Source organism: Gordionus sp. m RMFG-2023, chromosome 1, assembly GCF_954871325.1.
Source record: "Gordionus sp. m RMFG-2023 chromosome 1, tfGorSpeb1-WG-v2, whole genome shotgun sequence".
Classification (NCBI taxonomy): domain Eukaryota; kingdom Metazoa; phylum Nematomorpha; class Gordioida; order Chordodea; family Parachordodidae; genus Gordionus; species Gordionus sp. m RMFG-2023.
In genome coordinates this window covers 91,849,017-91,865,488 of record NC_088775.1, presented here as the reverse complement: position 1 = coordinate 91,865,488, position 16,472 = coordinate 91,849,017, and the positions used below count along the sequence as shown (strand labels likewise).

Here is a 16,472-nt window from a genome sequence, read left to right as displayed (position 1 = left end):
TTAGCCTAGAATGTGGATTTTCATCTTTGAAATATATGTTATCCAATTTACTTGAAAACCTCAAGGATGATATATTATGATTGTGCGATTGAATAAACTATTTTAAATATAAATTATTTCATTTTTAAATTATCTGTAAATTATGAATGTGTATATATTGAAGTATAATAATAAATGAATGAAAAAAGTCTTATTTTGATTCTTTTTTTTATGTTCCCTGAATTCGGATTAGAACCTTGAACCTAAACGGTTTTTAAATTTTTTTACTGTACCCGAATTAGGACCTGGACCATGTTTTTGTTGAAGGGTTCACATCCCTGGTTAGCATAGCTGATATTTACAATTTTGCTATTTATTATCATATTGAATATCGTATAGGATATTCCATGTTATGCATGTATTCAACTGAATACCTCTCATATCTTTTCTGATGATTTGGCCTTTCTACATGCATTTTGTTTTGTATTTTTTCTCATCACTTCATAATTGTTGAAAGTATATTATTCATATAATTTTTGTTTTACTTATAAATAACTATAATTTAAGTTAACCTCCTATTATTTGTTAACTTAGAATATCTTTTTTATTTTTTCTATTGTAATTTAATAATGTCTTAACTTTTTTTAATATTTTGTGCTTATGTAATAAATCTTTTGTTATTTGGGGGAGTGGTGGTTTGTTTAAAATTAGGATGAACATATTTCACTGATTTTTATAAGACATGGTACTTTAATATGTATTCATGAATTTCATATAAATATCAGGAGATAACCAGTAGAATGATGGGTAAATCAGATATTTCCCCTTCATTTGATGAAAATTATTTTGAAAAATTTTCACAATAATATAAAATGGCAAAAAAACGTATATATTAGACAGATTTAATTCTTATAAAACCCTTATATAGGACTTATTTTCTGGATCCAAGTTAAAAAAAATTATTATTTGCTCTACTAATTTTCACCATGTCTTACGAGCTGCAAATGATATTTGTGAAACCTATAAAATCTGCTGCACTCTAACCTATAATCGCAGATGAAACTTGGATATATCTATAAAAGAGCCGCGTTGGATATGTTTTCATATATGAATGAGGATAATAATAAAATATTCTTAGTATTTTATTAATTATTGGAAACATATTCAGATATTTATACATCAAAATCAAACATATATTTACTTAGACATTCCTTAGACATCATAAAATGCAGTGGCTAATGTTATGATAGAATAACATTATCAATAGATATATGGTTTACAAACGTGTCCTCATAATGAAAAATCTAGAGAAATCTATGTAAATTGTGCAAGTATTAAATCTTTTAATACAAGATTCCTTTAATACTATAGGAAATTCACAATTAATAGTATCAATAAAAGATTTATTATTTGTTCGATATTCTCCTTAACAAATGCGTATTTCGTTCTATTTAAGATGAAAATGATAATTCAGTTTATAAGTCAAAATCTATTATATAGAAATAAGTTTTTTGACAAATTTTTATTTCTTAAAAATGTAATATTTGAGAGAGTATAAGTTTTAAATGCTAAAATCCAAAGGTATTAATTATATTTTCAGAATGTTAAATATAATAGAAATTTAGATCAAAATTCTTGTGACTGTTTTGATAAGTATTGGGGAGAATTTAATTTAAAGCTAAAGAAATATATTTAGAGGAGCCTTATTTTAATCGACAGAAAAAAAAGACTTTAGGGTTCGAAGAAGCCCGAATTTATCACATCATCAATTCGGGTCAGTTAATAAATATTATAGACATATACATTATCTTTCTTTAAAAATTAAGTAAGTTAAAAAATTATTATGCACGATTTATTAAGATGTTATTAATAATTCCCATAGATTCTTTTGCAGAACGATTGTTTTTAGGACTAACACATCTTAAATCTAACGTTCTACCATGAAACAACAACGGTTAAATCATATAATAATACTAAATGTTAAAAAAGAAAAAGCAAAAAAATTTGATTTAAATTCCATTATAAATTTTATAAATAAAAATGGAAAAACATATTATAATCTTAAAAAAATCTTAACATTTATTACATTATCTACCTAACAAAATAAAATATATTATTTTATTTAGTCATTTATATTATAAATATTTTAAAGGGGGTAAATAATAAGATTTTCTGTACAAAATTAAAATAACAAAATTTTTCTGTTTTTTTTTATAATTAATTAAAAATAAATTGATTTTGAAGTTTTGACGTGTCGGGTACATATATAATTCCAAAAAAGACTAATATTTGTTCCGAGTTTTTCTTTTATAAAATATATTCCAATTTTGGAACCAAATAATAGCTATATATCTATATATATATATATTCTAAATTCAAATCATGCCAGATAATGAAAAAAAGAGGTATCAGATAAAGAAAGATTCTTCAATGAAAGAATTTTGTTGTTTACCTTTGAAATCATTTTCTCTTTTTCTAAATAAATTATATAAAATATTGAAAGTGTAATATTACATCACATTAAGCCCTTACCAATCTACCAGATTTGTTTCTTTGAAAAATACTAATTAAGATTATATTTATTTTATAACATGATACCGCTTACCTCGCAATTTTAATAAATCTAAAATATTTATTATCTATTAGTGAAATGTAAACTAGCGGGTAAAAAAAAATACGACATTATTATAAATTTATACACACAATTTTTCATATTAATTTCTTTAATAATATTGATATTGGTATAATTTTTAAAAAAAAAATGATAAAAAACTAAAATATTAAAACAACTATATAAAAATATGTAAAAATATATAAAATTACTAAATAAAAATATATATTAATAGTATCGAAGGCTCTAAAAAAAGCTTAATTTACTAATGAAGTACCTAAAAAACAGGTATAATTGTGTTACAAAATTTTTCAATTGATGTTTTTGCGAAGAATTCGTTTCGTTTGTATGCTAAAAAAATTTCGTGTTAAATTTTTAAAAAATATATGTAGACTGTGAAAAATTGCCATTAGTTGAAATGACTATTGACTGAAATATAAAGTTATTTAATTTTGAATATTTATTAATTTTTTTATTTTCCCGACAAGTAAGAGGGTTTGTATTAATTGATGAAGAAAGGATGATATCCAGGCTGCATCCCAAATAAGGGATTTCATATTGGATCAGGGGGTGTTGGTTAAGCCATTGCGTCACAGTCAACATATATTTTTTTAAAAACTTTATCACGCAAATTTTTAGCATAACAAATGAAAATCGCAAATCCTTATTTCTTAAACAAAAACTTCAATTGGAAATTTTTAAACACAATTATACTTGTTTTTTAGGTTTATTTTCTTTATTAAATTAAGCGCTTTTTAGAGCCTTCGATACTATTAATATATAATTTTATTTAGCAATTTTATATATTTTTACATTATATAGTTGTTTAATTTTAATGTTTTATCATTTTTTAAAAAAATTTTACTATAAATATTATCAAAATAAAATTATATAATGAGTTAAAAAATTTCTTTAATTATATTAAATAATTATTAAATTTTATTTAATAGTTTATTTGATCAAACTTTACTTGTACATAAACCTTTTATTTTATCTTGAAATTATGTCCAAAATATTTTTCTGTTTTGTACATTCTTTTTTAAAAAATGTAGGATTTAAATTTAATGTTTAAAACTTACTTTTTCTTTATTTGAATAGTTCAAAATATTCTTAAAAATTATTTAATTTCTATAAATTATTTTTATAAAAAAGATTTGGAATGTGTAGGTAATATCATTAATGCTTTATTTGGTATGGAGGGAATTAAAGAGATTAATCCCAAAATATTAATAAAATATAAATTGAATGATATATAAATAAATTTATTTACTATTGTACAAAAAAAATTGTAAAAATAAAATTATATATAAATATATTTCTTTATAAAATGAATCAAATATAATGTGCCTCCAATAAATAGCTCGTCAAAGAATAAAGGATAAGCTATATCTCTTAATTTGATAAGAGGTGTAATTTGTAATTTTTTGATACGAGTTTAAAAATATAATGTAAATCGAAAATTTGTTTAAATTATGGTGTAATAGTAACAGATAATATAAATTCAATGCACAAAATATCCTGGCATAGTAAACCCTATTTTCAGGATATTTGAAATTATATCTAATTTTTTTATTAAACTAACATACATTAATTATTTTCCAGTTAATTGGCTTGATTCTTTCAGTAATTAATAAATTTAATATATTAATTATATATTTTTGAATAAAATAATTACTTAAATCTTAATCCGTTTATATATATATTATATCTATATTTAATTTAGAAATGAAGATCGACAGAGATAGTAAAATATAATATTATTTTTAGACAAACCATTATATATATATATAAAAACTGTTTATCAAGAAAAAGTAGAGTACAATTGTTCATCTTTGATTATCAATAATAAGTTTTGAGCATATATTCTTTAATTTAATAATCATTTATTTATATAAGGGGCAATTTCTCACATATTGAATAGTAAATTCCCTCATTTTTCTCAAATAAAATTGTGTATAACCACAATAATTAAACTTAATTTATACAAATGTTATAGATTTTTATTAAAAATTATATTTGTTATAATATTTTAATTTTATTTAAAAATATAAAATATATTTAGTTAAATTTTTATATCAATTGTTGACGAATCTAAATATATCTAGTTTTACAAACTTTTAATATAAATAATATTCAAAATTTTAAAACATTTATTTTAATTTTTATTAAATAATTTCATTCTATTTTAACATTTTACCTTAAAGATTTATTGTCCAAATAGACTTTATAGACCATTGATATATTATTAATATGTAATTTTAAAATAAGATAAAACATAACTGAAAAATTAACATAGAATTAATATTAATTCTTTTTTTTATATTATTACAATATTAATAATAAAATAAGTCACATTTTTCTTTTTCTTTTATTATTATAAATTATATCTTATCTCCTTTAACGAAAAACAATTTTCTTTTTATATCTTTTTTTAACAATATATAAATAAATCGTCAAACCAATTATGTAAAATGAAAAATGTTCGTTTAAAATTGATATCAAGAAAAATATATCAATTGTCAAAATAAATTAATTTTAAAATAATGATGCTATTCTCTCCTTCAAACGTGATTCTTCACCGGGGGTTGATGGGTTTCGCCCAATATTCCTACAGGATCTAACCGCACCTTACATCACACAACAATGCTACGTTTTGGAAAAAATTACTCAACTCATCAACCGTATGCTTGCTGGAGGCTTACCACCCGCCATTATTCCACTCCTTTATGGAGCTAAACTCATCGCCCTCCATAAACATAATAAAGATATTCGACCTATCGCTATTGGGACCACTTGGCGCCGATTAACCGCAAAGCTAGTAGTGAGCAGAATATTGTTCACAGTATCCAATCACCTGTGCCCTAATTAATTAGGAGTCAACGTAAAAGGGGGATGTGAGGTATCCCTACACATGACCAGAATGTATCTACAAACAGACCCCAGTGACGATATCCTAATTAAAATAAATTTTTTAAACGCTTTTAACTCTCTAAAACGTTCAGCGTTTCTTAATCCCATCCTTACCCTTTAGCCAGAATACTCGCAATTCGTCTTCGATTGTTATGCTAGTCCATCGCATCTTCAATTTGGAGATAGATTGATTCCTTCTAGTAGTGGAATACAACAAGGTGACCCTCTAGGCTCCTTTTTATTCTGTCTGGGCATTAATAGCCTAATACAAGGCATAAATGACCAATGTAAACTAAACCTTCATAACTGGTATATCGACGATGGTATACTAGGCGGCTCACCCAGCAAAGTTATGAAGGCGGTCGAAATAATAAAATCCAGCGAGAGCAGTTTGGGACTGCGAATCAATCAAGACAAAAGCGAATATTGTCCTCTTGGAATCATCGACCTTAACTATGATCCTTCGTTCAATCATACACCATTGAACTTCTTAACACATCTTGGATCTCCAGTGGGTAAAGACGAGTCCTTTGTCAAGTTCTTCGCCGACACTCTACTAGAGATATCCCTTATGCGCGGTACACTATCTCGCCTCCCAGCCCACCAAGCGTTCCTTCTATTAAAGAACTACCTCCTAATCCCAAAAATTCTATATACACTCCGATCGTCACGTATCTTCCAATACGAAGTCAACCTCGCTGCACACGAGCTAGAGATTAAACATCTCACAGAGGATATACTCAATCTCAAATTCGGAGACCTATCTTGGCTACAAGCCACCTTGCCAACCAAATCCGGCGGCATTGGCATACGATCGCCTTCCCTACTCTCTGTTAGTGCGTTCATATCCTCTCGCCTGTCCTGCGAGCCCATCATACACGCACTCACAAAACATCCTGACCCTTTACTTCCCCAGGCAATTGATCTATGGAAATCTCTTTCATTAGTCGATCCTCCCTCATCGGCACTGCAGAAGAACTGGGATAAGCCTCTAGTTGGCAACTCCGTTGCATACCTTAAATCGAGGAGCCAACCCGAGGACCATTCTCTACTCTTCTCCATTTCCGCAGACAGCGGGTATGAATTTCTCGAAGCTTTTCCATCGCGAAACCTTGACCAGCTCCTAAGCAACGATGAGCTACGTTACGCCATCGGTCTAAGACTTAATTGTGATGTGGTAATACCCTATCACTGCATCCTTTGTCAAACGCCGGTCAACTCCAAAGGCCGTCACTCTTTACACTGCAAGCGCTGTAGAGGCAGATTCATTAGACATTCAAAATGCAATGATACTATTGCCAGGGCCCTAAAATCTGCCGGTATCCCATCAACCCTCGAACCTACTGGACTCTACAATTCTGATGGTAAGCGTCCCGATGGCTCTACCATGATCCCTTGGAAGAGAGAGGAATTCCTAACCTAGGATTTCTCATGCATCGATCCCCTTGCCCCTTCCAATATAAATAGAGATGCTCTAGTAGACGCCGAGACGAATAAACTCGCTAAGTATTCGCCATCGCTTCCGGCCAATTACACATTCCTACCACTAATCGCCACGACTCTAACGTTGTTCGGCTCTCATGCCCTGGCCTTCTTTAAAGAGCTGGGGAAACGGATCTCTACTAGGACCGAAGATCCCAACGAGGGTTACTACCTACGCCAAAGATTCTCAATATAATAAAATCCAATTACCTCCGCTTCATATTCTCAATGACTGATAACCCCTAATCACAGAATCGGCGATGAGAAGGGCAATTTTAATATAAGCCAAATGTCATGTTTGTAGGCGTGAGATGCGTTTAAATTTCTCCTGTGAAAAAGAAGATGGCACATTATATACATCAAGGAAGCTCCAAATTTGGTGATCGGAATCAGTAAATTTAAAATGATAATCCATATACAATTATAATTGAATACATTAGGACTAGGAGATCAGCACCTTACTCTTAATCAAGAACAAGAAATGAAACCTAGAGTAGTGTTCATTGGTTTAAAGGACCAAATGTGAAAGAAAAGAAAATATTAAAGTGTATTTTATGTTAACAAAATAAGTGTATATATGTCACAAAATTTATTTTACAAGTGTTAACAGAATATTGTATATATGTCACAAAATTGTATTTACAAATGTTAACAAAATATTATATATGTCACAAAATTATATTTACCTATTATTATTAAATTTTACAACATTTTATTTACATAATTATATTAAATTTTAACAAAATAAAAATAAAAAAAAATGATAAAATAAAACGTTAATATAAAATAATCTCAATCACCTTTTTAACAGGAATTTTTAAATATTTAAAAATTTTAAGCTGTTCTTTTTGCTCTAGAGTTTGGAGTTTAATTGGATAGGCCTAACAGATCTATAAGAATAGAAGCAAATGGGAGTCCTCAGTTCTATGGGGTCAGAGTAATTCTGGCCTCTTTCTATAGGGTCTAATATGTCCAGATGGTTCAATTATTGCAGGTATTTGAGCTTTAATATATATAATGATATATATTTTTTTTTATGAAACTGAGAATATAATTTAATACTATTGATAAATAAACAGTCATTGAAAATAACTTGGATAACCCTAAAAAATCAATATTACCTGGCATTTTATTATTCTTTTAAGGTCGAATTTATGAACGATTTAATTGAGATGACGATCTTTCCTTGTTTTAATTTCTATTTTTATAGTCACAATTTTACTCACTTGTAATTTAATCTATATTTCACATCTTAGTAAAGCTATTAAATGCTATAAGTAAATAAATTCCTGTTATATTATTATAAATTTTTTCTTATATTCCTAATATAATTTATAATATGCGATATATTATTTATAATACAATATGTAATTTATTTATCATTAAAAATATATACAAAATAAATATATAGTTTATTAGGTTCCCTTTATCATTTCTATGCTGACCTTCTCACAAAATTCTGCTTGTAATCTAGTTTATAAATAAAATCACAATTCCGTCTATGTATTATAAATTAGAATGAAAATGAAATTTTTTTACTATTTCTTTATATAAGCAAGTAGTTAATTTTTAAAAATTTTAAACATTAAAATAACTTTAATTTTTTAGCCTTATGTGGACATTTATATAATTTTTAATGAAATTGACTTTTGACGGTGCGGATGTAAAAATTGATCTATTTTCACTATTAATGTATTCTAACTCTTATATAAGTTATAAGAGTTTTGATATTCGAAAATCAATTTAAATAAATTAAGATTAATAAAATCGAATAATGAAAAAATGAAAATTATTTTACTAAAAGTTATATTGTTTTTCTATATTAACAAGTTTCTCAAAAATTTAAAATATTAAAATTTGGGAACTATATTTTTTTAATAAATCGGATATAAAAAAATATTATAAATATAATACCGAATCAAAACAAAATTTAATTATTTTGTTTTGATATTTTGAAGAAGAAAAAAAATTTTACATAGCAAAAACATCTGAATTTACTAATATCAAATTGAGAGAAAATAAATAAACAAAAAATTCTGAGAAAATATATGGATTTCCATTATTACTTTTTATACTGATTTTTACTATGCCAATTCAAGCATAAATAAATATTTTTTTTACATATTATTTGTTAAAGATGAAAAAAAAAGTTTTTTTATCCCCCTCTTTTATTATGGTTAAGATGAATAGTTTTTTTAATCCCCCTCTTTTGTTTATGTTAAAGTTATAAAGTTTTTTAATACCCCTCCTTTGTTTACAATAAAATGAAAGTTAAAAAAAGGTTTCTCTTTTTGGTCCCTTTCATTTTAAGTTAAACACAGTGAAAGTAAAACATATGGCTTTTGTGTTTTCTCTCACTTTACTGGATTTCTTACTTTAGGAGTCTTCAGTAAGGTGATCCGAAAATATGAGTTAGACCGTTAGGTCCGGGAGACTACTCTGCATCCCAAGGTATATTTTGAGTTTCGGGAAGTATGGGGGGGGGGTAGGTTTTATCCCCAATTATGTACGATAAAACTAACACAACTCGTTTCCACAAAAACGTTCTTTTTTTCACTTTGCGCCAATTTAATTTTAATTTATAATTGCGCATTTTATTTTCCCTATAAAAGGGACGATTTTTTTATAGTTTAGATATACTTTATTTTTTGTGTAAAATAATTTTGAAAATCTTTATTAATACTTTATTTTTTATGTTTAAAATAATTTTGAAATTTTTATTAATATAAACTTTTTTAGTTTTGTAAAATTTTGCTAACAATAATTTTAGTTATTTTGTTAAATAATAAATTTTGATAATAAATTACTATGACTACGACCCGATCTCAAAATCATTTAAACGAAGTGTCTAAATTCTTCATTATTAATAATATTGAATAAGAATTTTTTATTTATGAGAGTCAAAGACCAGTAGGCTCGGCCCCAAATTTGAAGAAGCTTCTTTATCTAACTCTTGATACTCCTTAAAAAGTATAATTTTAGTAACCCGTGTCGCGCTTAAAAATAAATTATAAACCCTATCCGATATTAAATTTTAAATTATATAAATTTACTTCTTGAAAAATGGTAAAAGAAGTTTTTTTTAAATTACAAAAAAATACCTAAATTATTTAAATGGAAAGATTTTTATAAAAATATAAGTGATTAAAGTCTACAAATCTAGGCCAGTCAAAAAAATAAAATAAATTTAGGTTGGGTTTGATTTTTTTATAAAAATTTAAATCACAGTCATAATAATTTGTTTATTTATAGATATATACAAAATAGGTTTAGCGTATTTCAATTTGTAAAAAAAAAATAATAGAACTCAGCCTAGATACAATATAATATTTAAAATAAAATGTGCCTTTATCGGATTACTAAAATTATAGCGCCAGTGGCAATATAGAATTTCTTATTAATTATCAAATAATTCTTGTCATATATTATGTTAATCGTATTTAATATTTAATAAAAAAAGTGGTTCAACTCCTCTAATTAAATATTTAAAAAATCTTAATTATTTGATAACAACTAAATTATTATTATTATTATATATAAGCTAAACAAGATTTATATTTTCTTAACATATTTGAATTCCTTCTCAGGTTTAGCTAGATGGCCACATTATATTTTATTTCTTATTCGAACTCATATTAAATATAGATTAAATAATTTTGTTTAGAAGGCAGTGGAGTGCTAAATCCCTTTAAATTTGTTAAAGATTACCCACCACTCCATCCTTTTTAAAATTTTTATTCGGATTATTAATTTTTTGATCTAATATTTTGATTTATTTTCCATTTTTTGTCTTGATCAATATAATTTAGTTTTTAATTCCCTTTCAAACTTAAACTGAATGTCACCGTGAAATCTCAAATTTGAAACAAACACTCAATAAGAAATATAATTTATTGCTACACCAAATAATTTTTTCAAACTAATAATTTTATTAAAAACCTCAAATTAATTTTTTGATTTAATAAACCGATAAATTATGTTTTATTTAAATATCATTTTGACAAAAGGTTAATTTATGCTTAAATATTTTATTTAGATAGTTATTCAATTCATTGAATTCATTCTCAATGCATATAAAATGTAGTTTCATTTCAACATATTAATTATGTTAACCGATCCTTAGGCCACCTAGGTTCTAATTAGTTTTTTAAATTAAAGTGAAAAAAATTCCCAAATCATTTAGGATGGCGGATTCTCTTAAAAAATTAATCTACGCAAATAGGGGTTTATTATGAGATAATTCATTCCATTCTGTGACAATAATTCTTTTTCCCTTAGAGTGACATATTGCGTTTTTTCCGATCTTTGGTGGGTTGAATTAATACGTTTAATATTTTATAATTTGATTCGGTGCATGTTAAAATTATGACATTTATACGACTCTAGCAAATGGTCTATTTTAAAATTTAGATAAATTATAAATAAACAATGTATTTCTAAGAGAGGTAACGCAAAAAAATTCAAATGTTCAAAAATCTTATCATATATGGCTCAGTATTTCTGAAAGATATGGATAAGCGTTTTATTCCACACGCGTTTTACTCTGCCAATTTTATAAAATTGATTTAAATTATTACTTCTTGAGGATACACAGCATGCGAACAGCCTTATGAGATGGTAAGCGAAAAATCACAGGATAAAAATTCCCATTTTCTTAGATCATTAAATAGTGAGAGATCGCATAGTTTTTTAAACTAGATAAGATCAGAATGATTCTTGAAATGTAACTTAAGATTGTAAATATATGGTTTAACATTATATTAGAATTGTTTATATATCTTATTTTTAAGATATTAAAAAAATATGTAATTTGATTTCCTTTAATTAAATCAATTTATTTCAAACTTTTTTAAACTCAAAAAATAATAAAATATTAATTAATTGAATTTCCATTGTATATTTAAAAGTTAGAGATTGAAATAAATCAAACGAAATACGCCGAAAATATATTAAACACTTAATTTTACAAAGATCTTGAAGATTCATAGCATTTAAATTTGAATAAATTCACCCAATAGCACCTATATATTCTTTATAAAATTTGGATTTAATTTTAATTCTCTTCATTTCCCCTCTTTTGAGAGGTTTAATATTTAGGCATAATGTTAATTTTATAATATCTAGAATCCATCTCTCGAGTCATAAAGTTCTGAATTTTGATAATTTAAAAAAGCTCTGTATGAATAACTAACTCCATTTCGATTTACTTCTTTTCCATTGACTTTATCGTCGTTTTGTGAAGTTCCTTTAATTCTAATTTGTTTAGCAGAATCTAAAGATCTGCAAATTCCCTTCTTCATTATGACTTAACTAAACCCGGTTAAAATTTTACAAATATAATTAATAATTACGGTTTATTTATGAACTTAGGTCATGAAATAAAGGATGCATATAATATTTACCTCCAAATTTATTTCAAAAGTCGAAAGAATATAAAATTTCTTTATTTTTTTTTCACTTTGTTTAATAAATTTTTTATTTGTGATTTCTGAAGATGGGAAGAAAAAAGCCATACGTAACAACAATATTAATTAATGACAAATTAAAATTTTAATAGTATTAGCACTTATAATTAAGTATAATTGTCTTAAAGTATTTATTTAGGAAAATGAAAAAATATTTATGGTTTAAGCAAGCTATCAAATAACAAGGAATATATTACATTAGAGAAAAAAATCTTATCTAAGATTTTTTTTCCATGAGAATTTTTTAAATACAAATCTAGCTTAAACTAATTTTTTGTATGTGCTATTTAATGTCCTAGTGTTATATATAAGCTTCTTAATGCATACTTTTATATTTCTATAATACGATAATTATTGTATCTGAAATTCAAATTATTGAATCATCATTTTAAAAAATTTTATTTTTATAGCTAAGAAAAGGAAGGAAAAAAAAGTTAACCCTAAATAAAGTATGATAGAAATTTTAAAACAATAAATATACTATTATTCTATAATCAATGAAAGAAAAAATATTTTGAATGTTGTTTTTGTATTATACTATAAATTTGAACATGAATGAAATTTTTAAATGGTAAATAAAATTCTTTGAATAATTTTGTATTAAATATAACACCACACATTGATCATAGGCACGAGAAATTGAGTGAATCTTTAGAATAGCAAAGGGTTAAATATTAAACATTCCTGGTTATATGATTAAAATTTTGAAAAATAAAAAATGTTTTTTAAAATAAATTAAAATAAAAAATGTATTTGTAAATATAAATAATATAATTTTATACAGTAAATTTTATATATCAATAACTATATTTTTCAATCACATTACTCTACTTTATAAATTTTTATACATAATATCTAGGGAAATTTTTTTTATCTGAAATTCAATTTTTATTTTGAAGGTAATAAACAACACTATTTATTTTTGAAAAATTTATCATGAAAAATATGACGAAATTAATAACTATATCTTTTTCAGGTAAGGTTTACAACACTGAAGTATTAAAAACAACTTAATTAACTTTATATTGAAATCTACTCTGAATTTCGGCCCTAGTTTTACTCTCTAACCTTTTTTCACAACCAACGCATATATGTTTAAATAATCAAACTGGTCTTGACATGAGTTCAGGTAAATCGAGCATGGCCATGTATTACTGGGAGATCATAACATTCTTAGAAATCAAATGTAGCACTCTTGTTCTCACAAAGCAAAGTTGGGGGGGGGGGGGGGTCGTTCAAAGTTGGCCTGAGCAAAATAAACTATCAAGTTGGTTTTAATGATAGTATTATGAGTATAACTTTATATTTTTTTAATCGCGTTATAATTGAAAAAAATGCTTAAATATTTAAATTGAGATCGTAGTTATCATTTATTTTTGGGTCTGAAAAATTGCCAAATTCTAGTTTGGTTTGGACCAACAACGTGTTCAATAGGTCGGCTCATAGTTTGGAATTTATTATTATTATTAAAATATAACACAAATTTATTCTTTTTTAAAATTTATTACACCAAATATTAAATTGCATTATATTATGATTATAGTTAAGAGTTTAGTTAAAATATTATTCAGTCTATTTAATTTATGGAACTTTTTACTAAATTTAGTAATTTTCGTTTTTTGAAATTGATGCAGATACTTTATAATAATAGTGTATCTTGTATATTTATGAAAAAGGTTAAAATTTTGCTACTATTGAAGGATTATCATTTGTTTGTAGAATTTATTCCAATTATTCCTTTCGATAGGAATATTTGCTCCCTCCACTTCATGTATGTTAAAAATATATTAGCTTAGACGGTATTTTTTGTAAATTTTTGATTTATGATAAAGGAATTTCTAAACCTTCGTTTAAGCTGTGATATAATCACACCCTCATCTTAGCTCCTGTCGACAATCTAGGTCATCATTCACTTCACTGCCTTTTTTTAAAGTCCATCATCCAGCCACCAGGCAATAATTTTAATTATTGCTAGAAATCTCCATTCAGCTCATAATCTATCAAATTTGGGTCTGTAGGTCTTAATCTTGAGGACAATAACAGGCCTGACGGAATGACACTTATTTCATGGAGAAGAAAAACGCTATCCTGGAATTATAGTGTTGATCTTTTTGCATTCCTTAATCAAAGCGGAAATTAGAAAAAAAGATAAATACATTAACATTTCTAATGTTACTCTAATCCCCATTGTTTCTGACACAATCGGTGCTTTTGCACTCAGAGCAAGGAATTTTTTCAAGGCACTCTGACATAAAAATGAGCTTAAATTCTGATGATCCTCCAGGAAGGTTTTTAACTACTTTAACGAATTTCAATTGAAATTTATAGGTCTCGTAGTATATCAATCCATTTTGACATAACCTATTTTTAATATATTACATTATTTTATTACTTATTTTTAAAAAAATAAGTAATATATATTTTTTATTAAGCCTATATCTTTTATTGTAAATTGTAAGCAAATAAAAAAAAAAATATCTGATGTTTTACTAGTATGTAAAGAAAAGTTGCAAAATACTCGCTTTTCATTATTGCCTGGAGTCAATAAATATGTGTAAAGAGTAAGCCAGGCATAGTTTTGAAAGTCATCTTTTACTTATCCATATTCATTTTATATAGTATAGACTTATTATAATCATTCTATTTATTATAAAAAATAAATTAGATAAATGAAGAACCCGTGAAACAATAAAATTTTATATTAATTGTTATTTTAAAATCTTAAACTGTCATAATCATGATGTAATTAAATCATGGGATCCGCATTATAACATTTTTTTAGATTATAAGGGTATTTATAGGTATATTTGTTAAAATTGTGATTCATTAATATTTACATTCTTTCGAATTTATGATATTATATTAAATATTCGGGATCATCATTATAACATTTTTATTCGAGATTATAAGGGTATTATGGTTAATTTACTAGAATTGTGATTTATAATTATTTACATTATTCTTTTTCCAATTTATAATAAAATTTGGGTTCAGCATCACAAACGAATATTTATCATATGTTTTTTTAAAAGTTTTTTTTAATAAAGGTAAGCCAATGGTGTTTTTAGGTCTGATATTAGTAAATATTTTTACCAAAAGTAATATATAAAATAAGAATGTAATAGGTTTTATTCAAGATTCGGATATTTACTATAATTATGATAAAGAAATAAAATATACAGCAATCATTATAAGAGCCTCAGGTATGAATTTTGAATATTTCTAATTTATTTTAGAAGGTAGCTACGGGTTAGGAAAGATGGTAAAAAATCCAGGTTAGTAGTTAATATTTCATAAAAATGGTTGAGATCATTTTGTTAGTACTAATCCAAACAAGAAAATTAAAGATCCGACTTGTTTGAAACCTTAGGTACTGCTTATGCTCCTTAATCTCTGAATAACATAATGAATAATAGTAACACTCCAGAGATTTTTAAAAAAACTTACGTGACCAGTTTTTTTTGAGTAGAATTTTATAATGCTAAACTATGTTTTGCATAATTAAAATGTATTTTTTATTAAATAGGTAAGTGATAAAAAATATTTGTAGGCAACCAACTCATTATCAAAAACCTATCTAGAAACACTTTTTATCGAAACTTTTATCACTAATGTCATGTATCGCGAAGGAATTGAGCAAAAATAAGACTTATAAACCAATTTTATTTTCCCATGAAACATTCAGCGAAGACAATACCGCGAACTTAATTCTGCGAAACTGAATACCGAACACTTTCGAATCTTGAACCAATTTAAAGCAAAACATTTATGGCCAACTCTTTGTATGAAAATTTTTTTATCGCCGGCGAAACAAAAACAACATATTCAATAATAATTTAACCACATAAATTCTTAAATCATAAAAGCCAAATGTTTTAAGGGTATTTAGTTACAAGCCAGCAAGAGTTGGCTTAAATGTGACCTTTATCTAATATTCCATTAAAAAATAATTCATAAAAAATATTCTATATGCATAGAATTTTTTCCTTACATTAGATTTAAAAATACAGAAAACTAAATTTTCA

General features: G+C 25.5%; 1 protein-coding gene across 3 annotated transcripts in view; it reads left to right on the top strand.

The window, feature by feature from the left end:
- LOC135931195 (uncharacterized) overlaps nt 1-15,270 on the top strand; it is a 57,136-nt gene extending 41,866 nt beyond the window's left edge. For 2 of the 3 annotated variants that reach the window (XR_010572966.1, XR_010572967.1), the window contains one exon: nt 15,113-15,270. Coding sequence is in view for 1 of the 3 variants with exons in the window: in XM_065468138.1 (XP_065324210.1) it covers nt 5,853-6,923 (1,071 nt within the window). In the remaining 2 variants the exon portion in view is untranslated. Of the gene's footprint in view, nt 1-5,093; nt 7,370-15,112 lie in introns of those variants that run through there. The other variant, XM_065468138.1, reaches the window with a different exon arrangement.
- The last annotated feature ends 1,202 nt before the right edge of the window (nt 15,271-16,472 follow it).